We start from the raw sequence: 24,273 nt of genomic DNA, 5'->3' as shown, positions 1-24,273 counted from the left end.
TTTCCAGTGTTTGGATGTATTATGGAAAACTGTCTTTGTGTGTTTGGTTCATTTTCTGGAAAATGGATATAATTGTATAATTAAACATTGTAATTGTTTTATTTAAAATATAAAAAATTATAATAGTTATTAAAATAATAGTATTTAATAAAAAGAATAGAATTTATTAAAAAAAAATATGTAGCAAAGGTTTCCGGCGGTTTCCCCACCTCCTTGGTCCATGGTCATGGGTGATATGGCTTGGTTTTGGTCGAAAACATGCGAAACAGCTATTATGGCGATTCCGTAAAATGACTTACGGAAAAAAATCCGTAAGTCTTTTTCCGGAAAAATGAGCTGACCACATTTTCGGAAAACATTTTTCGGAAGTTGCCAAACACAGAAAATTCGGAAAACATTTTTCGGAAGTCATTTTACGGGTTACCAAACACACCCTTAGTGCAAATTGGGGGATCGTCAAGGTTGCAAAAATCGCTAGGCGCCCTCTAGGCGCCTGGGGGGCGCCTAGCGCCTAGGCCGTCTAGGCGCTGATTAATCGGCGCCTAGGTTTTTTTTTTTGTTTTTTTTTTTAATTTAAAAAAATATTTTAAGTGTTAATAATTGTAAAGTGTTTAATATTGTAAGTCTTTACACTTTAATAATTAAATATTTAATACTTATTAAGTTATTAGTTATTATTTATTAATTATTATTGCATTACTTATTAGTTTAATTTAGTTATTACTTATTATTTTATTAAGTTATTACTTATTATTAGACTATTAGAGTATTAGTTAATACATTATAACATTAATAGTTTAAATGTTTCAGATTTATAATTTTTTTAATTAAAAAAAAAAAAAAAAAGTCCGCCGGCCTAGGCGGCCCAGGCGGGCTAGGCGGCGCCTAGTCGGCCGGCTAGGCGCNTTTTTTAATTAAAAAAAAAAAAAAACAGTCCGCCGGCCTAGGCGGCCCAGGCGGGCTAGGCGGCGCCTAGTCGGCCGGCTAGGCGCCCGGCCGCGGAGGAGGTCGATTTCGGCCTTCCTCGACGCGGCCGGGCGCTGCCTACCGCCTAGGCGCAATTTTTGCAACACTGGGGATCGTACCAAACCACGAATCCATCCTGAAAAAATTGAACAAATTCAAAAAAATAATAATAAAGTTCATGTTTTTTCCAACCAATTAACAGTAAACCCTGAATCATCAAATCAAAAATAAATAATAAATTTCCAGTAACCTTTAAAACTTTACAAAAAAAAAAATTCCAACTAACCTTGCACCCTAAACAGTTCCAATACCTCATGCCCGGATTCTCATTTGTCCAAGATGTTCTCAAAATCATTTCTTGACCACATTCACAAACTTGCATCGAAATCCATTCCCCATATACCTTTCTCCTTGTAGTCGAAGAATTGGAAGAGTTACAACTTCCTCCATTAGATCTTTGCATTTTCCTTCGAACAATTCTGGTTCTACTCTGGCGGGCAACTTCAATTCCAATCTATGAGAGCACAAATATGCTTCGTGACATCTGCAATGAAGAACACAACAATCAGGATGAAATAAAAAAGGAGGAGCTCTCATGAAATGACAAAGTTGCCCCCTCTCAAACGGCCATCTAACGGGGAATATAGACGGAGGATCAAAATTATCCCCGTCAAAATAACTGTGTCCACAAATTGTCTGATTTTTTGATGAAGGACTAAAATTGTCTTTGCCACCATAAGTTTGGGACTAAAAAAGAAATTGACTCTTTAATTTCTTATGCTTTTCAAGATCCAGCTGTTAAACACTTTCTCGTTTCTCACAGAATAGAAGCTAAGCCAAAAAAACTGTTAACAACCATGGATTTGATGAGAACTTTATAAATGATATTTAGACTTGGTGATTGTTAGAATGAATTGTTGATTGTATTTTGAAGTAGATAATGAATTGATGTGTATTTTGCAATACTTATATGTATTTGAAGTAGGGTAAACTTCATGGTATCAAGGTGGCTAGATCAGCTCCTCCAGTCACACACCTTTTCTTTGCAGATGACAGCTATATCTTCTTCAAGGCAAATTCTTCTGAGGCAATGGAAATAAAGAACTTACTTCAAAGATATGCTACTGCCTCTGGTCAGATTGTAAATTTTGCTAAATCCATGCTTTGTTTTAGTAGCAATGTACCGGAGGGACTTCGTCTTAGAGTGGGTGAAATTCTGGGAGTGAGAGGTAATACGAGGGCAGAAAACTATTTGGGATTACCTATGTTGGTGGGAAGAAATAAAAGAGAGGTATTGGGTTTTATTAAGAGTAAAATAAAGAGTCGAATCCAAGGTTGGAACCATCGGTTTCTATCTAGAGCAGGGAGAGATGTGCTACTGAAAAGTGTAATCCAAGCACTCCCTTCTTATGCTATGGGAGTGTTCCTTTTGCCTAAAGATCTAACCATGGAGATTGAAGTTGAAATGAACAAATTTTGGTGGAATGGTGCAGGGAGGGAGGGGAAAGGCATTATTTGGAAATCTTGGAAAAGGTTATGTATCCCTAAGAAATGGGGGGGTTTGGGATTCCGCAGTCTTAGAGAGTTTAATGTTGCGATGCTATGTAAACAAGCCTGGAGATTAATCAAAAACCAAGAATCTTTGGCAGCAAAAATCTTTAAAGCAAGATATTATCCTAACTGTTCTTTTTTGGAGGCTGGAAAGGGATCAAATCCATCTTACATTTGGAGTAGTTTAAGGGAGACACAAGAAATAAGTAGGAAGCACAACACATGGCGTGTGGGAGATGGAAATCAAATTAAGATATGGCATGACAATTGGCTTCCTGACAGAAACAATCCTAAAGTGACTACTTTCCCTTTTCCTTTACTTGAGAATGACACAGTAGCATCTTTGAAAAAATATGATGATCACAGTTGGGATGAAGAGGTTATCAGAAGTATTTTTGATCATCGTGATGCCAATCTTATTATGCAGATTCCCTCAGCCAGACACCAAAGTCAAGACAAATTAGTTTGGGCTCCAGATGAGAATGGTAAATTCACAGTTAAGAGTTGCTATAAATCTCTAAACCCTGATCTAAGTACTGCGGAGATTCAAGGTTGGACTGCTCTCTGGCAGCTAAAAATTCCAGCGAAAGTGAAGATATTTTTCTGGCAAGCTTGTACTAACTGCCTTCCCACAAAGGATTTATTGAGGAGTAAGAGGGTGAATTGTGATGCTGAGTGTCTTTTTTGTGAAATTAAGGAAGAATCCATTCATCATTTGTTAGTGGATTGTTCTTATGCTAGAGCCTGCTGGAATTTAATGGGACTGAACTTACCGTATCCTTCCACCCAACTCTTTACATCTTGGGCGAATTATTTGCTGGATAATACAGGAAAGGATCAATGTTGCTGTATAATAATGATTTGTTGGGAAATATGGCAGCAAAGAAATGCCAAATTATGGCATAACAGTACCATTATTCCTGTGTCTTCAACTTTATTCAAAGCTAGGAATTTCCTTTTTGATTGGAGGGCAGCAACTGCAAATAGCACACCAAGTTTAACCAATAGAAGCCAAGATCCAGGGAATTGGTCCAAACCTCAAGCAGGTTTCTTGAAACTCAATGTCGATGCAGCCATTAAAAAAGAAATTGCTCAAATGGGTTTTGGACATGTTTTAAGGGATGACAACGGAGCTTTCGTTGCTGCTAGAGGTGTTCCATGGAGAGGGGTTTTCTCACCTAGGGAAGCAGAAGCAGTGGCGGTAAGAGAAGCTTTAAGCTGGATTAAGAATCTACATTATGATAAAGTTTATGTTGAGACTGATTCTCTGTTAGTTGTGCAAGCCTTAAATGCTATTGAAGGAGACTCTTACTTCCATCTAGTTATTAGGGATATCAAAAACATGTTGTGTGAGTTTACACATGTGTCTTTAAATTTCGCTAAACGATCAGCGAATCGGGCAGCTCATGAGTTAACTAGGCAGTCCGTTTCTTTGCCTGATTGTACGGAGTGGTTTGTTAACCCTCCCCCTATCATCTGTAATGCTTTGTCTTTGGATGTCATTTAATATATATGTTCTTTCTTTCAAAAAAAAAAATATGTATTTGAAGTAGATGATGATTGTACTTGATAGGAAATATATTATGGGTGTACCACCCATACGTACCGTATACCTGCTCGGTATATGATAGGTAGGGGCGGAACTAGGATTAGATAGTGATGGGGTCAAATACGGTTGAAATACTAAATCAATACATTGATATTCATTTAACATATATCAAAATAATCATTACATTACAAATTTAATAAAATTTAGATTAAATCATTTATATTTGAATCTATATTAAATTATTTTGTAATATGCTTTTTAATGTATATTACTTTGTATGACTGAAAGAATGAAAATAGTACGCATGTTTTAAAAGTCTATTGATTATTTCTTTTCTTTTTTTTTTTTTATTGTGGTGCATTGAAATCATAATGATCATAAGAATAAGAGTTTATTTTCCTTTTTTACCCATCAAAATTTACACCCATACGGCGGGCCACACACGGACGCGCAAAACCCCCATTATGATGTGGGCATATGAATGAAATATGGTACCAACACAGCCACACAAACCTTACATACTATTTTCTTTCTTTAAAAGGTGGTCAAATATGATACACTAGATTATCCCTACCTAATTATAGAACCAATAAAATTGAGAAGCAAAGTCTATGTAAATTCCCCAACTACCAAAGGGAAAAATCGTTTTTCAAAAAAACCAAAGGGAAAAAGCAATGTGTCGTTAGCTGTAAAGTGTCTGCAAGATAGTGACTGGTCAATTATCAATTGTTATATTATAGATTATTATGATTTATAGTATGAACCTTGATTTAAAGATTATGTCTATATTTAACATATTCTTTATTTACAATTAATAATTTTTATATTTATAAATAAATTGAAGGCACATAACATGATAACTATGGACATATAAATTGTTAATTGCAAGTACAGAATATTTTAACTGCGAACACATAATAATAAGTCGATTAACATGTTTTATATCTGCAATTAACATATTATTTATTTGCAGTTAATACTTAATAGTTTATACGTGTAATTATTATGTGATGTGCCTTCAATTTGTTTACATGTACAAAAACGGTTAATTACAAGTACAAAATGTGTCACCTGTATGTAGACCTTGTTCGATGGTATAATTTGTCGGCAAATTATATTGTGATTTGATATTGCAACGTGGATCACCAATAAATATTCATTTTTAGTATATTAAATATTTATTTTTACGTAATACTCCGTATAATAATAAAATAGACTTTCAATATACAAAAAAAAATTGAATATACTAAAAATGAAATTTAATATATTATTAAAAAAACTAAATTAATATATTGAATTAAAAAACAGTTATAAAATATTTAAAAAAAATCTATTCTTATTCTCAAATTTTACTCTCAACTTTTATTATTTTCTCACAATATTCTCACAATGCATTGTGGACGGTGCTCCACGGTATAAGGATGAGTATTATTGAGACATGAATATTTTTAATCCATATTTATATGTATTTTAAAAGTAATTTTCCCCTAGACATATCCACTTTCCCAGCAGTTCCATTTCCTACATCCTCGCCGGAAAAGTAACTCATCTCTCTCTCAGACTCTCAGGTAGTGAGTCAACCATTGCCATGGACTTCTTCACTAGCAAGGTTATGGAAGAGCTGTACGACTTGGTGAAGGACAAATTCCAGCAGGAACTAAGAGCAGCGTTGGGTGTGGAGAAGGAGATACAAAATCTCTCATCAAAGCTCAACAAAATCAGACAGGTGATGGATGATGCAGAGAGGAGAAGCTTCAAGGAAAAGCACATCAAGCTCTGGCTCCAAGACATCCAAGCCTTTTGCTACGACGTGGAAGATGTTCTGGACGAGTGGCGCATCACAACTCACAGACAACAGATGGAGGAGTCCGAGGATGGAGCTCCAGGGGGAATTCGAAGAAAGATAAGTAACTTTTTGTATCACCCTATCAAAAGGGTTGTTGACTTTGCTCAGCGTCCAGAGATTCCAGATATCACCAACAAAATAAAGGAACTTGATTCAAGACTTGATCAGATCATGAAGGACAAAGATCTGTACAATCTTGTTCCTGTAACATACACACACATTTCTGGTCAAGAATCGAAGCGAGTGCCCACTACTTCGTTTGTGGATGCGTCAGAGATTCAAGGTCGGGATATTGATGCCAGTGCTTTAATAAGAGTGTTGGTGCGGAATAATAATAATAATAATGGTTCCCCTGTCGTCATTTCCATAGTGGGTGCGGGAGGGATTGGAAAAACTACACTTGCTCAATTAGTGTACGGGGATGAACAGATAGAGAGTCATTTTGATGAAAGGGTGTGGGTTTGTGTTTCACACCCTTTTGACCAGATCAAGATTGCAAAAGCCATTGTTGAGTCAACCACTGGAAGCTCTGCAAATCTGTCAGAACTGGAAGTGTTACTGAAAAAAATCCAAAACACTTTATCTCAGAAAAGGTTAGGTTACGTTCTACCTGTTAGAATTGAGTAATGCTATATTATTATATTGTTGTTTCTGTTGTTTGTTGAGTCCTGCAGGTTATTGGAGATATTTTTGGAGTAAGTTTGTTAGTCTTTCATGTATAAATTGATCATCCGAGTGTTTATATTGTTTTTCTCTATAGATTCCTACTTGTGTTGGATGATGTGTGGACAGAGGAGGATGCAAAGTGGGCTCCATTTAAGAACTGCCTCCTCAATGTTGCACTCCCTGGGAGTAGAATCTTGGTGACCTCAAGGAGTGAGAGAGTTGCAAAAATGATGGCAAGTGTGTATGTGCATCGGGTGAAGCTCATATCTGACTCAGATGCTTGGTTGTTGCTTAGCAGGATAGCATTTTCCGGGAGAACGGAAGTGTTGGGAAAAATCCCACACCTGTGACAATCAAAATCACAGACCCGACACGGTACACAAATACGAGATAATACACAATAGCCCAAAAATAAATATGAACACAAGGAACACAAGATTTACGTGGAAAACCCCAAAACCACGGGGAAAAACCACGGGCCACCAACAACAAAATATTCCACTATATCACAAATCTTAGGTACAAAGTTTCAGGCTACCACACGAGCCAAACATCTACAAATCATCTAATACAACAACTCCTAGGCCAAATACATTCTTATAATATTCACAGGCTAAAAGGAATAATATCTCGTACTCAAAATATTCAATTTCCAAGACTAGGATAAAAATGAATAGAAATATTACGAGATTATCCAAAGAGATGCCTGGAATAAATAAGCTGACCTCTCTAAATATTTGATGAAGAAAATACCCAAGAGCTAGGCAAACCCACGACAAAATAGCACGGCAAAACTACACCAAAGATGAAGGAGAAAATAGTTTGTTCCTTCTACTGATGAACCGCCGAACGCCAAAAGAAGAGGAAGAAGAAAGATGAGTTTTTCTTCCTCTGCTGAACTGCCGAACTCACTGCCTCTCTATGTTTCTCTCTACTGGCCGAAAAAAGAGAAGAATGGGAATAATATTTTTACACTTGCTGCTGCCCACTACTGCCGAAAAACAACAACAAAAACAAAATGGGAATAATTGGAGAATGGAGCTACAGTGAAAGTTGCAGTCCACATGCGCATGATGTCTCCACTTGCTGCAAAGTCATGCTCCTTTTTCCTTCCACTACATTGTGTTTTTGTTTTATTTATTTTATTTTATTCCATTCACATAGGAGGGACCCAACAGGAAGAGGCTTCTGAGAAACTGAAAGAAATTGGTCAAAAAATTGCTCAAAAATGCAAAGGACTGCCCATTGCGGTTACCGTCATGGGAAGCCTGTTACGCTGGAAAGACACTGAGGACGAGTGGCAACATGTTTTTGATAGTAAAATCTGGGAGACGGAGGAAGTTGAATCATATCTCTTTCCTCATTTGTATCTAAGCTATGATGATCTAACCCCACAAATGAAGCGATGTTTTTCATATTGTGCTGTCTTTCCCAAGGATTATAGAATACGTGTAGAAGACCTCATCAGAATTTGGATGGCACAAGGTTATCTCACAACAAAAAATGGAAGAAATGATCAGAACCAGATGGAACTAAAAGGCCTGGATGTTTTTCGGAATTTAGCAATGCGCTCTTTTTTTCAAAGTTTGGAGAAGTCTAGAAGGGATTCCGACATCATCATATCTTGCAAAATGCATGACATAGTGCATGATTTTGCCAAGTTTATTTCAAAAAATGAATGCTACAGTATTAGCCAGCATGAGGATGAGGTGCAACTTGAAAATCATCGTCATTTGTCATGGCAGAAAATTGGAAAACATTTGGATCCTGCTTCCATTTGTGATGTCATCGGGAAACTTCGTAGTTTTTTTGCTGAAAACCTTTCTCCAGAACAACTTACTCCAAATATGTTCAATGCTCTAAAATCTGTGAGAGTATTGGGATTGCGTGCCTGTAAGATGTGGAAACTCCCAAAGGATATAGGAAATTTGATTCATCTAAGATACATTGATTTACGTTGGAGCCAAATAAGGGAGTTACCTGATTCAATTTGCTCTTTGGATAACTTGCAAACTCTAGATCTTAAAGGATGTAAGTGTCTTTCTAGACTACCTGAAGAAATTGGAAACTTGTGTCATCTAAGCGTGATTGATTTAAGTTCGAGCAAAATAGAGGAGTTACCTGATTCAATATGCTCTTTGGATAACTTGCAAACTCTAGATCTTGAAGGATGTAAGTGTCTTTCTAGACTACCTGAAGGAATTGGAAATTTGTGTCATCTAAGCAAGATTGATTTAAGTTGGAGCAAAGTTGAGGAGTTACCTGATTCAATTTGCTCTTTGAATAACTTGCAAACTCTAGATCTTAGAAAATGTATGTGTCTTTCTAGACTACCTGAAGGGATTGGAAATTTGTCTCATCTAAGCATGATTGATTTACGTTGGAGCAAAATAGAAGAGTTACCTGATTCAATTTGTTCTTTGAATAACTTGCAAACTCTAGATCTTAGAGGATGTATGCATCTTTCTAGACTACCTGAAGGGATTAGAAATTTGCGTCGCTGCATGATCGATTTAAGAGGCTCCAATGTACAGGAGTCACTTGATTTAAGTCTAAATCTTGGAAATTTGTGGCGTCTAATAATGATTGATTTAAGTTGGAGCAAAATAAAGGAGTTACCTGATTCAATTTGCTCTTTGGATAACTTGAGAATTCTAATTCTTCATGGATGTGAGTGTCTTTCTAGACTACCTGAAGGGATTCAAAATTTGTGTAACCTACACACGATTGATTTAAGTGGAAGCAAAGTAGAGGAGTTACCCGATTCATTTTGCTTTTTGGATAATTTGCAAACTCTAGATCTTAAAGGATGTGAGTGTCTTTCCACACTACCTGAAAGGATTGGAAATTTGCATCACCTACGGAAGATTGATTTAAGTAAGAGCAAAATAGAGGAGTTACCTGATTCAATTTGCTTTTTGGATAACTTGGAGACTCTAATTCTTCATAGATGTGAGTGTCTTTCTAAACTGCCTGAAGGGATTGAAAATTTGCATAAGTTAAGATTGATTGATTTAAGCGAGTGCAAAATAGAAGTATTACCTGATTCAATTTACTCTTTGGATAACTTGGAAATTCTAGACCTTAAAGGATGTGAGCGTCTTTCAAAACTTTCTGAAGGGATTGGAAATTTGCATAAGTTAAGATTGATTGATTTAAGTGAGTGTAAAGTAGAAGTGTTGCCTGATTCAATTTACTCTCTGAAGGACTTGGAAATTCGACGATGACACCCGAATTGACGATTGGCAAATTGGGAAATCAGTAAACTTGTGGATCAAATTATTGTGTAGGGTGGGGATGATGCATGCCTATCTCGTCAAGGCTGAAGGTATGGTGAAGCTAATCACTCATCTGCAGCTTTGTTGAAGCGTTTGAGTGAGTGTTGTGAGTAGATAGATGGGGAAGTTGAAGTAACACCAAGGAGAGAGGGGATCGGAGGTGTGAATTATCCATTGAATTGAAAGATCCAATCCGATCCAATCTTCTAAAAGCTGTATTACATACAACGTAACTCACTCCATCTTTAATTTGTTTGAGGAGGCAGCAAAGTCTCACATTAATGGAGGCTCCCGCGCCGGGGGTCCTGATATGATGCAAACTTCATTGTATGTATTATTGTTTCCTGTACACATTCATTTCTTCATATTAAATTTATGCAATTCTCTCATTTCTCTCACTTCTACTCTGCATTCAAGGATCTGGTTTACTATATAATTAAATATTTGTATAAATCATTTACAAATAAATATTATATATTTTTATAATTTCATACATTATATAATTTATATTCCATGATCATATATATATATATATTTATATGATTCATGACCATGTAACTAATTTATTAATGAACCAGCTAGTATGATATGTATAAACAATTATAAATTTAGTTATGTATAATCGCAATTTATTAATGAACCAGCGGTATACCGGGACAATCATATTCCTAATGGTAATCTTGCACCTACAACAATTATACTTTTCTTTGATAGCAGTCTTGTGAATGAAATCAGAGAACAACTAACAATATATTTTCCGTCCCAGATGTTTTACATGGATCGTTTGCTGCGCTGGCGGAAGACTATATTGTTCCTAGGAATATTTCCACGTTCCGAGGTTGGACAACAAAACTTTTAAGAGGGCGAGAGTTCAGAGAGATTAGAGCAAGAGGCCGGATTTGGAGGGGGAACACTGTTTGAGGATCGGTGCTTCATCCTCTACTGTACCAGTAATGGAAAACACTGTCAGAAACACCTGATTACATGCGAGGAAGTCATCAGGTAAAATCACTATTTGAATATGCCAAACTCCTTGTTGAGGTTGTGCAAAACAGAGAATAATGCTCAAATTTATGTTTTGTGTGGTGCAACTAACTGATTATTCTTTGCTGTGCAAATCATTCCAAGGAGCAAACACTTGGAGACGAATTCTGGGAGAACCCGAACAACATTGCAGCAGTAGAGGAGGTTGAGCGCGCTATTCTAAGGAAACAAAAACTCTATAACATACCAAGTTTTAGCTTGGCTCTGACACAAATTAAACCCAGCCTGCACCGTCTTGGGTGGGTATTGTAAACATTATGAAGGATTGCACCACTAATGAGGTAGAAGGTGATGCCTCCACTGACAGAGAGGGCGAAGAAGGGAATGCCATACCTGAGAAATCGACAGAGATGGGCACAAATGAGGTTAGTATGCAGTTGGCATATAAGTACATAAGGTCTAGATAAGCCCCGTGCAATGTGGTTTTTAAAGCTGTGCATTTGTAAGTCTGGCAGATCTCACCAGACACATTCCACCATCCCACCTCATGAATTTGTTTTTCCTTGTACAGGACATAGGAGTGGAAGCCTGTATTGGGCACCAACACAGTGTAAATGAATGTGATTATAGAACACCTTCTCCATAGGTTCCCTTCGAAACCCATATTTCTTCACAAGTTCATGACCATAGTATATCCTAACTTGTGTTTATTAACTTCATAGATACAAATCCCACACCAGGATATGTTGAGTGCACCAGAAGAAGTCTCACCATTTGTGGCACCGCTAAAAATGTTACCTGCAGATCCAAAAAGAGCACTACCACTAATAACATGTGCAAATTTAATTTGTTTGCAGCAACTTTGTCAGGCACTGTGGAGATGTCTTATGGCATTGTGTTTTAAACCAACCAGACCCTAACATGTAAGCATGTAACGCCGCACACAGGGTGTAAGTTAAGCGTTAACGTAAGTGATTTTTTGCATCTGAACTTTTCGTTTTTGATTTTGTGTTCAGAAATGAAGAATTATTTGCACATAATGGGAGGACCGCACTTTTGTCGGATTTCCCATCTTTATAGTACAACTCAGAAGCGCGAGTATGTGTGATTGATGATAGGGAGGAAATGAAATAGAGGGTTGGGACAAGCCTAGTCGGTTTTTTGCTTCTACCTAAGTATTCAACACTACTATGCAAATAAAGGCGACATATTTAATTTTATGGCTTAATCCTCTTTAAGGTTGCATAAATATATTTTATGCTATTGTTGATTATCAGTATTAATCATACAATAGAGTTATTGTAGGAAATTATTTAGGTGATTTGGAGGCATTGATTGTAACATCATGCATGTAAATTGGAGCACAATTAAATGTGTTTTGAAGTCATCTCAGCACAAAGGCATGTTCCGAGAGTCATGAGAGGTCAAGAAAATTATAAAGAGCTAGTTGGAAGTATGATGACATGATCTGGAGATCCAACAAAATTAACGAGATGCATTTTGAAGCGAAGAACATGGGTGACGCTGGCATTCACTTGAGGGAAATCTTGCAAATTCTGGAATTATGTGGAAAATCTTAAAGAGTTTGCTTTTCCTGTTATTGATTGTGAGAATTAGCATTTATAGTCTGGATTGTTCTTCTGTTTTCTCCCTTTTTTCGTTTACCCTTATGACACGGTCAATACTCTCAAAAACCAAGTGGCTAATTTTTACAATTCTTATCCTTTTCAAGGATTTTGGTGTTGACATCAAGGAGATAGAATGTGCTTCAGAAGGAAAGCCGAGCTTTCTACCTGTATTTAGATCTGGAAGCTGTGCTGAGATGGGACCCAAGCAGTACATGGAGGATGAACACATTCGAATAGATAATCTAGCTGCGTATTTGAGAGAATCTGCCAGTTTCAGTTCTCCAGGAGCTTTCTGTGGGGTGTGTATCTTAGATAGATGCTTCTAACTTTTAGTGTTGGTGTAATTGTAATAGTATACTACTCGTTACAGGAAATTGGTAATTGCGAATGCTGGGGATTGTCATGCTGTTTTGGGGAAACGAGGGAGAGCCAAGGACCATAATATTAGAGGGTAACGAACCAAAACAGACTGAGTAGTGTGGTTAGTGATGAGGTCACAGTCTGTTATAGCCTTAGGGGCTTTCTTGTCCTTACATACACACTGAACAGTTACAACCGCCATGTATATAAGTTCCTTACCTACATTCTGTAATGTATCTTGAATACTTCAACCCACAAAGATAATGAAATAGCTTTCATCTCCTCTTTTTACATTCTTCGCATAGTTCCGTCATGGTATCAGAGCCAAGGCGCTCTTACGCCGCCGCCGTTTCCGGTGTCGGAGAAGCAACTCTAGGAACGCGAACAGCGTCGCCAGTCACAAGATCTCCGATCCGCAATCCGATCCGAAACAGTCCAGAAGTGATTCCGCAGCGGAATTCACAGCGAAACTATAACACGGAGGAGCTAGACAATCCTCTGTTTCTCAGCTCGAATGATACTCCGTCAACGACCCTTGTGAGTCCGCCGTTGACAGGGAGCGCGAACTACGGCACATGGTCGACATCGATGAAATTCGCTCTAGAGATAAAAAACAAGTGGACCTTGATTGACGGGAGTATTCCGGCACCTGAGATAGGCCAGCCGAATTACGCCGCATGGAGAAGATGTAATTTGATTGTCTGTGCCTGGATCTTCAAGTCAGTACTCCCGTCCATTGCTCAAAGCCTCATGCACTTCGACAAAGGGAAGGATGTCTGGGAAGATCTACACAGACGATTCTCCCAGGAAGATACTCAACGCATCTCAATACTCCAAAATGAAATGTACAACTTGAAGCAGGGAGCCTTGACTGTCAATGAGTATTATACCAGAAGCAGAACACTATGGGAGGAATTAAATACCATGAGGCCACCTCCGATCTGCAAGTGTAATCCAAAATGTTCATGCGATCTCATTGAGCAGATCCTGAAAGAAAGGGAGACTGATCAGGTAATAAAGTTTTTGCAAGGTTTAAATGAAGATTACAATACTTTGAAGTCTAATGTGTTAGTCATGGATCCTATACCGGAGGTGTATAGAGTTTTTGTTATGGCTGAGAAGATAGAGAGACAAAACAGCCTAACAAATCTAAATCTGAGTAACCTAGACATCAGTCAATCCAATGCCATACAAGGTCCTACTACTGATGAAAACGTCTCTGCTGCGATAAACTCCTACAATGGGAGACGTTTTAATTCTGGAAAGGCAAAGTGTACGCACTGCGGCATGACCGGCCACACGGTGGATAAATGCTACAAAAAGCATGGCTATCCACCCGGCTGGGTCCTTGGTTACAAAGCAAAAGGAAGGCAACAGATCACTACTAACAGTGAGCTAGGAATCACAGCTGAACAATTGCAGAAGCTGCTGTCTCTGGTGCCAACACATACTGGAGCTAACCATAATCAGTTCTCTTCAGCCTCATCTAGCTCCAGCACCACAACCGCAGTTGCATTGATGCCTAATTTTGTTGAACAAACCGATGAAGGCAAGTCTATTCTAAACTCTGTGAATTCTCTTTCATTATGTTCATCAACTTGGATTCTTGATTCGGGGGCTACAAACCATATTGTGTGATCTATGGACTTTCTATCTAATCATCACAGTGTTGATAAGGTCAAGGTAAATTTACCTACTGGACAGAGTATTGAAGTTAAACACATAGGTGATGTTGATCTTGGAAACAATCTGTGGTTGAAAGAAGCTTTGCATATCCCTTCTTTCAAATTCAATATCATATCAGTAAGTAAATTGGTGCAAGATACTGATTATAAATTGATATTCACATCTGGACAATGCTCTATTCAGGGGAATCATGGTCTGATAGCTGGTTTAGCTAAGGAAGAAAGAGGACTATATCTGCTCAGGGAACCACCGGTTTTGCCTAACAAGTGCTATGATGTGCAGTGTACATCTTTGGAGACATGGCACCAAAGACTTGGACACTTTCCTGCAAATAAATTGTACTTGTTCAAGAATATTAATGTTCCTAGTTTTAAGTCCTTGATTTGTGATGTATGCCATTATGCTAAGCAGAAACGATCTCCTTTTCCTCTAAGTCTTACATGTTCAAAAGATATTTTTGATCTTGTTCATCTTGATATATGGGGGCCTTTCCCGGTGTGTTCTTTAAAGGGAGAATTCTACTTCTTAACTATAGTTGATGATCATTCCCGATTTACATGGATTCATCTTATGCGAAACAAAAGCGAAACAAGGCAATTTGTGAAAAACTTTCATGCATATGTGCTCACACAATTTGGTGTTCGAATCAAGACATTTCGAAGTGATAATGGCAGTGAATTCAAAATGAACGAATTCTTCTCAGAGAATGGAATAATTCACCAAACATCATGCGTTAATACCCCCCAGCAGAATGCTATTGTAGAACGCAAGCACCAACATGTTTTGAGTGTTGCTCGTTCTCTTCGGTTTCAAGCCAATCTCCCATTGGAATTCTGGGGGCACTACGTGATGCATGCGGTTTTTCTCATAAATAGGATGCCATCTCCGGTAATCAATGGCTCCAGTCCGTATCAACGCTTATATGGGAATATCCCGGTTCTGGATGATATCAGGGTTTTCGGTTGCTTGTGCTACGCTACTACTCTCTCAACCAATAGACACAAAATGGCTCCCCGGGGTCGAAAAGGCATATTCATTGGTATTCCTTCTGGCACAAAGGGTTATATGGTTTATGATCTTACTGATGGTTCTATTTTTGTATCCAGAGACGTTATATTCCATGAAGATCAGTTTCCAATGACAGCTGGGAATCCTATATCTCAGACAGAGAAAATCCCGGGTCCTTCCCTCCCGAATATCCCAACGTCTCTGGAAATGGAGACATATACACAACCGATACAGAACCCTGAGATTAATACACAACCACAGCAGAGTCCTATCAACAATGGCCATTCACAACAGTCTAACACCTCTAGTTCAGACTTTAATGATGAGCAGAGAACAACAGTCGATGTTCCTAACAGTGCTAGTGCCAGCAATGAAAATGCTCCAACAGATCAGCCATGTGTTATTCCCCCTTGTCAGCCCAGACGATCTGACAGAGTTCGCCATGCTCCTTCTAAACTGCAGGATTATTTCTGTGACACAGCCATAAGAGAAGGTTCATCCCCTCACTCTCTATCCAAAGTCATTTCATACAATAGCCTCTCTCATCCTCACATGATATTTTCTATGGCTGTAACTTCCACTGATGAGCCAAAATCCTACAATCAAGCCATAAAGTATGATTGCTGGAAAGAAGCAATGTCAGCTGAAATAAAGGCACTGCAGGATAACAACACTTGGGTACTGGCTGATCTACCAACTGGAAAAACGCCTATAGGGTGCAAATGGGTCTATAAGGTGAAACTCAAAGCGAATGGTCAAGTAGAACGCTACAAGGCGAGGTTAGTCGCGAAAGGCTATACGCAACAACTCGGGGTGGATTATATTGAAACATTCTCACCCGTGGCAAGACTTACAACCATCCGTGCGTTCTTAGCCTTGGCAACCTCCCGAGCATGGCACATCCACCAATTAGACATCAACAATGCCTTTCTCCATGGTGATTTAAACGAAGAGGTTTACATGGTTCTTCCTCCGGGGTTCAAAGGGGAGAAACCGGGGCAAGTCTGCAAGTTGTTACGGTCTCTTTATGGCCTAAAACAGGCAAGCCGCCAGTGGAACGCAAAATTGAGCTCAGCACTGACTCAAGAAGGTTTCAAACAATCGTCAGCAGACCCTTCTCTGTTCACCAAAGGCTGTAACGCAAATTTTATTGCCATCCTCGTTTACGTGGATGATATCTTAGTCTCCAGTCCCAATCTGCAACTCATACATGATCTGAAATTATTTTTGGATACTGCTTTCAGAATCAAAGATCTCGGCCCCTTGGGATATTTTCTGGGTATTGAAGCTCACGTCGGTGAAACTGGTCTGAACCTTTGCCAACGTAAGTATGCCCTAGACATTTTGAATGAGTCGGGTTTCATTAATTCCAAACCAGTGAACACACCGATGGTCCCCGGTCATCAGTTAAGCAAAACCGGTGGCACTAGTCTATCTGATGTTAGCAGCTACAGACGACTTGTGGGGAGATTACTATATCTAACCGCAACAAGACCCGATATCTCCTTCGCAATTCAACAATTGAGTCAGTATGTCGACTCCCCGACAGATCAACACCTTATGGCAGCACATAGGGTGCTTCGATATATAAAGAAGGCTCCGGGCCAAGGTTTGTTCTATCCTAAACATGGGGACATACAGCTTAACGTATTCTCTAACTCAGACTGGGCAACGTGCATGGAAACGCGCAGGTCTATCACTGGGTTCTGCGTCTTCCTCGGATCAGCTCTCATATCCTGGAAATCGAAAAAGCAGGTGACGGTTTCCCGATCATCGTCCGAGGCCGAGTATCGAGCCCTTGCAGCCACTGTATGCGAGGTCCAGTGGCTCACTTCTCTTCTACATGATCTCCAAGTCCAGTTGCTCAAGCCTGCCACAGTCTTTTGCGATAGCAAATCCGCGATAGCCATAGCGGAAAACCATGTCTTTCACGAAAGAACGAAGCATATCGATATTGATTGCCATCTTGTCCGAGAGAAGGTTAGTCAAGGGCTCGTCAAACTCTTAGCCGTTCCATCGTCCAACCAGATCGCAGACGGACTCACGAAGCCTCTCCCTACAGCGATGTTCCAGACTTTTACCTCTAAACTGGGCATACAAAACTTGCATGCTCCAGTTTACGGGGGGGTATTAGAGGGTAACGAACCAAAACAGACTGAGTAGTGTGGTTAGTGATGAGGTCACAGTCTGTTATAGCCTTAGGGGCTTTCTTGTCCTTACATACACACTGAACGGTTACAACCGCCATGTATATAAGTTCCTTACCTACATTCTGTAATGTATCTTGAATACTTCAACCCACAAAGATAATGAAACAGCTTTCATCTCCTCTTTTTACATTCTTCGCATAGTTCCGTCACATAAACCAGATAGCAAGTCTGAGAGACACAGGATAGAAAAACTGGGAGATGTCATTTATAATGGATACTTAAACGGCCAACTATCTGTAGCGCGGGCATTGGGAGATTGGCATATGAAGGCTCCAAAGGGCTCCGCCTGCCCCCTGAGTGCAGAGCCGGAGTTGCAAGAGATTATATTGACAGATGACGATGAGTTCCTAATCATGGGGTGCGATGGTCTTTGGGATGTGATGAGTAGCCAGTGTGCTGTGACAATGGCCAGGAAGGAATTGATGATGCACAACGACCCCGAGAGGTGTTCAAGAGAGCTAGTTAGGGAAGCTCTCAAGCGCAACACTTGTGACAACTTAACAGTAATTGTGGTTTGTTTCTCCCTCGATCCTCCATCTCAGATAGAAACGCCTCAAACACGAGTCAGGCAGAGTGCATCAACGGAAAGATCCAATCTTCTAAAAGGCGTATTAGAAAGCAACTCATGACAGACGACACTTTGAAAAAAAGCAGAAGAAAGCCAGCAAAGACCACTGCCACGAAACACATATCAGATCAATGGAGGAGTACGTTTTTCACCCCCTAAGAGGCGCCCGCGCTGCTTCTGCCATGATGCAAAGTTCCACTGTATGATTGTTTGAGTAGTTTCCTGTATTGGGATTTCTTGTATCTATTGAATCAATTTGCTATTTTTCTTCTTTTATGTACAGATTCATAAACATATGATTTCTTCATCAGTTATGCAGTTCAGTTCACTGATTTGTCTCATTTCTACTCTGTATAGATCTGGTATAATTCTAGTAGATTGTAAATTGTAACTTGAGAGGTAATCTTTAGCAATATCTTATTTGCATGGATCTGGGAGTTGTCATCTACTCTTTCAATATTTCGAAGCACCTTTATGAAGAAATCATTGCCAGCGATACTACTGACATTAATATAATGCACAAATTAGCAACGGCAACCATCATAATAATGCACCGCATGATCGCCAAGGATGCACAACACCGTAACATACAATGCACCACAGAAGTTGCCCCGTGCCCGAGCCCAACTTTGACTATAAAACAAATTACGGAACCAGGAAATCAATGCAATGCACACCCCAACAACGAGTGATGCACAACAACGAATGCAATATGTATTGTTCCAGAAGTTCTACTTACAATTGATTTATTGATCCAGAAGATCAAACAGTCTTGTGATCTTGAAGATTGAATCGTGAAGGTTTACGACTATACTATTGACTCTATTACAATACAGTATATGTTCATTACTACTTTCTCAACCTATTGAAACACAAAAACTTAATATCGCTGAGGCTCGAACCACAACCTCCTATATAAGAGGGCAACTTGGTGTTACCTCTTTCATGTTTCGCCCCCACTGAGACATTTTTCTGGATCCGTCACTGATTGTTGGTACTCAAACAATTATTGAACAATGTTAGATCTAATTCCATTCAAATAGTGAATTCATATAGGGCATGTTTGGTAAAATGGCCGTTAGTTGATAATTGTTAGTTGATTGGATTATAGGGTATGATAACTTGATAACATTAGCTGATTGTAAAAAAATGTTTGATAAATTAGCTATTAGCTTATAATTGTTTGATATAATTTCTTTTCTCAAAAAAGCTAATTGAAAAAAGTTGATTTGAACAACTTTTTTGAATTTTAGCATTTTGAAGTTATAAAAAGTTTATTAACTAAACACTTATATTAATTTTTTAACTAAGTCAAATAATTAATAATGGTTAAATAAGATAAAATTGATCGATAGGCTAACTATTTTACCAAGAAGGGCCATAGTCAAATGCTCCTAATCATAATAGGGTCAATTATATCCATTATAGATCAGAGGTATTTGACTATATATCGTAACCACAATAAACGATAGTAGAAGTAAAGCTCTATAAGTTTCTCAATTTACTTAAGCCTCTGGATGAGGTAAATTGCGCGTTGCCAAACAGCTTCACAGCCAATTCATGTTGTTGATTCACACTTTCGTCAACTTGAGGAGTCCAATCTCTAATCTAAGGCCTTCTCCAATAGATAAAATTTTGGTGTTGTTTTTGAGGAGATTTTGTAAGTGTAATTAGGAAAGAGAAAATGAGGTGGAAGAAAAAAAAAAGAAAAGGAAAAAAAATTTAAAAACAAAAACTGACAAAACAAATAAAAAAAAAACTAAAAAATAATAATATTACTACGCGCCCACTGTGCCCCACGTGGGGAGCAGTTGTTCTTCCATTCAGTGGGTCCCACATGAGCTGACAAAATTTCTTCCTTACAGGAGAAAGATACCTCCAATTTTGCTTCATCCCATTTGTTAAAAAACTTGCCTTTAAGTTTTTAGTTCTTAAAATTAGTGCCAACACTCACTAATGGAGAAGGCCTAAGGAGCCCATCCAAGAATTGGTGAGCTATTTTGGACAAATTTTTCCGTGGACCATGAATACAGTATACATTTTTAATATATTAAAATTACATTATTTAATAGCATATAAAATAATATGCTTTTAGTACTCAAATAATATATATATATATATATATATATATATATATATATATATATATATTATAGTAGCCATTATAGACTTATGATCAAATGAGCCTTTTTTTCCCATGAGTCCTTGTGGACACATCTGATCCATTATAATATTGAGATCAATGGTTTATAAAAAAAAGGGGATTTTTAATAAAAACTACCTATTTTTGACCGTGAATTTGGGGGCTGATTCATTTAGGAGTATTTTTGAGATTAAAAATCGTGATGAGATTCGGATTATTGGTGGTTAATTAATTATTTCATTTCAAAGATTGGGTTTTTCCTTTTAGATTGCACAGTTGCCGATTCTGTTTCATACTGTATTAGTCAACCACAATCGTTCTTCGCACATCGATCTCTGCCTTCGTCGTCCACAGTGCACAATGTCCGACGCCCGTATTTTCCAGTGACGACACCGGAGTATTGGTGCCACCGACTTGTTTGGAGGTTTGGTTTTTAATTTTTTGTTTTCTTGTTTTTTTTTTTATAAAAATTTTATGGATGGTTTTGCGTTTTTTTTTGGGTATCATCTGTCATTCGTCACTGAGGTTCGCCAGGGGTGGGGGATGGGATTATAAATTTTCGTTCATATTTTTTTTCGACTCTTCACTAGGTTTTTGCGAGGCGTTTGGTATTTTTATTTTGTTCTTTCCATATGAAAGATTTTTGTTGTTAGTTTTATTAGATGGATTCCCTCTCCCCCCTCCCCCCCTCTTTTTCCCATATGTTGTTCTTTTTTCATATGCATATGAAAGATTTTTGTTGTTTTTCATCTTTTTACAGTTGGTGTTTTTTTAATTTTGTGTAATTATTCCTCTACATGTGTGCAATTGCTGATGGTGTTAGCTTAATATTTGTTTAGCTGTGTTAATTGCTTCTAAACTGTGCCATATTCCATTAACGACTATGCTTTTATATTATGCTGGGGTTAGGATGCTCATTATCTTCTGTGCAACTAAATGTAACAAACTGTGATCATTTATGTTCAATCATCTTTCTTTGTTTATATGACAAATTTAACTGTGGTGTAAATGACTACACAATTATACTGTGCAATGTGACATGTCCTTCTGTGCAAATTTGCTATTGTCATTAGGTGAAAAAATTCATTAGCAACTTCTGTGCACCGTAGCATATTCAACTGTGCTCATACTAAAACGGTGTCCAAGATTATAGAAGGTAGATTCTTCCATTTATAGTGTGATTACTAACATAATCCTTACGCCCCATGTTTTCAGGTTCCAAGGCTAAAAAATCCTACTCTATTGAATTGGTGCAGGCTAACGCCATGTCAATGGGTGCCACTTCTGATTGTGTTATTTTCCCGGAGCATGCTAATACCACGTCAATGGGTGCCACTTCTGAATGTGTTGGAAGATGCTTACATTATATTAAATTTGTCTCTTAAAGTAGAGAGTGAAGAGATAAATGAGCACAAAATATTACACTGTAAAGTTTAAGTATGAAAAACAAATGTCTTTAACATTTTCGACATTGAAGTCAACATCAAGTAATGGGAATCTACTATCAAGTATTTATGCTTGGTTTTATTTCACGCCATACTGAGTTTTCCATGCATACCTTTTCTGTTGAATTTTTGATTACTTTAGAGCCATTCTGTTTTGTATAGTTTGTTAGCATATATATTTTATGTTTGTTTAGCTCCGTTGTTTATGTCATAAGTGGTTAAATGACTACACAATTTTACTGTGCAATGTGACCTATCCTTCTGTGCAAATGGCTATTGGTTGTAAATGTCGCTAGGTGGAAGAATGCATTGGCAACATCTGTGCACTATAGTGTATTCAATTGTACACGTGTATGGACAAACAATTTGAACTAATAGTCCCGATTCAAAAAGCACAGAGATACAAAAACTATTGCACAGATAGAAAAAATAGCACGGTAAGTTGCATAGTAAAACTGATGAACTTGCACAGTTCTTAGAAGTTCATCCCAAGTTGCATTGCACAATAACACGATAACAGTAGCACACAAAAACTATTGCACAGACAGAAAAAATAGCACTGTAAGTTGCACAGTAAAACTCGTGAACATGCACAGTTCCTAGAAGTTCATCCCAAGTTGCTTTGCGCAATAACACGATAACAGTAGCACACTCTAACATTAAAATAAAATTAATAATAATAATAATAATAAAGCACATTCAAACCTCCAACAACTTCGCGGTGATATATCTTCAAATCTCCCTAAAATCATGGAAACTAACTGTGAAAAATATTTTACCAATTTAAATTTAATCTAAATAAATAACCATTCAAAAAACTATTGCATAGACAGAAAAAATAGCATTGTAAGTTACACAGTAAAACTCGTGAACATGCACAGTTCTTAAAAGTTCATCCCAAGCTGCTTTGCACAATAACACGATAACAGTAGCACACTCCAACATTAAAATAAAATTTTAAAAAATAATAATAATAATAAAAAGCTCATTCAAACCTCCAACAACTTCACGGTGATATATCTTCAAATTAAATCTCCCTAAAATCTTGGAAACTAACTGTGAAAAATATATTTTACCAAATTAAATTTAATTTAAATAAATAACCATTCAAAAATTACAAATCAACCCTTGTAATTACACACTAAAAACATTTTTAAAATAATGTCATTAAATCATAGCCATAAGTAGTTCCAAAATCAATGGATCACAGTTGTCCACACGGACTCATGGGGCAGAGTGGACTCACGGGAGCAGTAGCCAATATATATATATATATATATATATATATATATATATATATATATATATATATATATATATATATATTATTTTAAATAAGGGGCCCCGAATATTGGGAGCCCTGTGCAAAAGCCTGGAGCTGACCAACAAAATTTTCGAAAAGTGCAATTTGTGACTCTTATTTATGTTAGAAGAGGAACAACTAAAGGAATAAATAACAAAAAGTTGAAATCCTAGCTTGTAACATTGTAATAAATTTTTGACCGTTTTATTTAACGAGTGGCCAAAACAATGGTGCCAACCGGATAGAGGAGTTGACTACCACATTTATTTAAGGATGAAGAATGGTATAGTAGAAGTGTTCTCCCCCGTGTGAACAATGTCCAGCCATACACGGACACACAAAACCCCTTTTATCATGTAGGCATATGAATAATATAGGGTGTCAAAGATCTTATGGTCTAATAGCATTCAGTTGCACCTCACATGAGAGGGAATGAGTCCATATGGTACCAACACGGCCACCCAAACCTTAGGCCACGTAAATTCCCCAACTACCAAAGGGAACCAATAAAATTGGGAAGTAAGGCACGTAAATTCCCCAACTACCAAAGGAGGCCACGTAAGTTCCCCAACTACCAAAGGGAAAAATCAATGTATAGTTAGTTGTAAAGTGGTAACTGGGCAAATTATCAATTGTTATATTATGAATAAGGATTCATATGAACGGTGAATTTTGCTCCAAAAACTATATGTCTACATTTAACACATTGTTTACTTAAGTTATCAAAATATTTGTGCAAAAATAATATTTCTTAGAAAAATAACAAATTAAACACAAAAATGAAAGTAGAATGGGCTATATTTTAGCTTGAGTCATGTGATATCCACACTATCCTTAAAATCTTATTTGCTATAGGAGCGTTATTGTAGCCTAGGTTTCCAAGATAAAACAAGTTACAGTTTAACGTTTGAGCACTCAAACGAATAAACCCGGCGGCTTTGAAAACAGAGATTTTGAGAAGGAAGTTGAGCAAGAGTTTTATGAGAGCAAAAACGTAGGCTAAATGTAGTATGTAAAATCTATTGTTCAACCATGCTTATATAGGAGATGAAAGGATTAAATTGCATATCATTAAAACTGAT

General features: G+C 37.7%; 3 protein-coding genes and 2 long non-coding RNA genes across 5 annotated transcripts; all 5 read left to right on the top strand.

The window, feature by feature from the left end:
* Nucleotides 1-5,588: 5,588 nt before the first annotated feature.
* LOC116031704 (putative disease resistance protein RGA3) lies at nucleotides 5,589-7,597 on the top strand. The gene is made up of 2 exons (XM_031273979.1): nucleotides 5,589-6,505; nucleotides 6,673-7,597. Exons 1-2 carry the CDS (start codon nucleotides 5,655-5,657, stop codon nucleotides 6,926-6,928), a joined length of 1,107 nt encoding a protein of 368 aa, XP_031129839.1. The 5' UTR covers nucleotides 5,589-5,654; the 3' UTR covers nucleotides 6,929-7,597.
* Nucleotides 7,597-8,942, top strand: LOC116032250 (putative disease resistance protein RGA1). Its single transcript, XM_031274740.1, has 3 exons — nucleotides 7,597-7,630; nucleotides 7,743-8,750; nucleotides 8,908-8,942. The coding sequence occupies exons 1-3, from the start codon at nucleotides 7,597-7,599 to the stop codon at nucleotides 8,940-8,942; spliced, it is 1,077 nt and encodes a 358-aa protein (XP_031130600.1).
* Nucleotides 8,943-9,032: 90 nt separating this feature from the next.
* On the top strand, nucleotides 9,033-12,407 carry LOC116031706. Its single transcript, XR_004100640.1, has 6 exons — nucleotides 9,033-10,183; nucleotides 10,623-10,858; nucleotides 10,985-11,265; nucleotides 11,412-11,486; nucleotides 11,563-11,763; nucleotides 11,857-12,407. It is a non-coding gene; the product is annotated as an uncharacterized LOC116031706 (long non-coding RNA).
* A 66-nt stretch (nucleotides 12,408-12,473) lies between these two features.
* Nucleotides 12,474-18,368, top strand: LOC116032249 (probable protein phosphatase 2C 27). Its single transcript, XM_031274739.1, has 3 exons — nucleotides 12,474-12,767; nucleotides 12,822-12,906; nucleotides 17,883-18,368. Exons 1-3 carry the CDS (start codon nucleotides 12,510-12,512, stop codon nucleotides 18,359-18,361), a joined length of 822 nt encoding a protein of 273 aa, XP_031130599.1. The 5' UTR covers nucleotides 12,474-12,509; the 3' UTR covers nucleotides 18,362-18,368.
* Nucleotides 18,369-20,599: 2,231 nt separating this feature from the next.
* LOC116033611 lies at nucleotides 20,600-21,980 on the top strand. The gene is made up of 2 exons (XR_004100881.1): nucleotides 20,600-20,867; nucleotides 21,659-21,980. It is a non-coding gene; the product is annotated as an uncharacterized LOC116033611 (long non-coding RNA).
* The last annotated feature ends 2,293 nt before the right edge of the window (nucleotides 21,981-24,273 follow it).

Source organism: Ipomoea triloba, chromosome 10 (assembly GCF_003576645.1).
Source record: "Ipomoea triloba cultivar NCNSP0323 chromosome 10, ASM357664v1".
In the NCBI taxonomy this organism is placed as follows: domain Eukaryota; kingdom Viridiplantae; phylum Streptophyta; class Magnoliopsida; order Solanales; family Convolvulaceae; genus Ipomoea; species Ipomoea triloba.
Note: the sequence above shows the minus strand (reverse complement) of the source record. Positions and strands in the feature narration are given on the sequence as shown.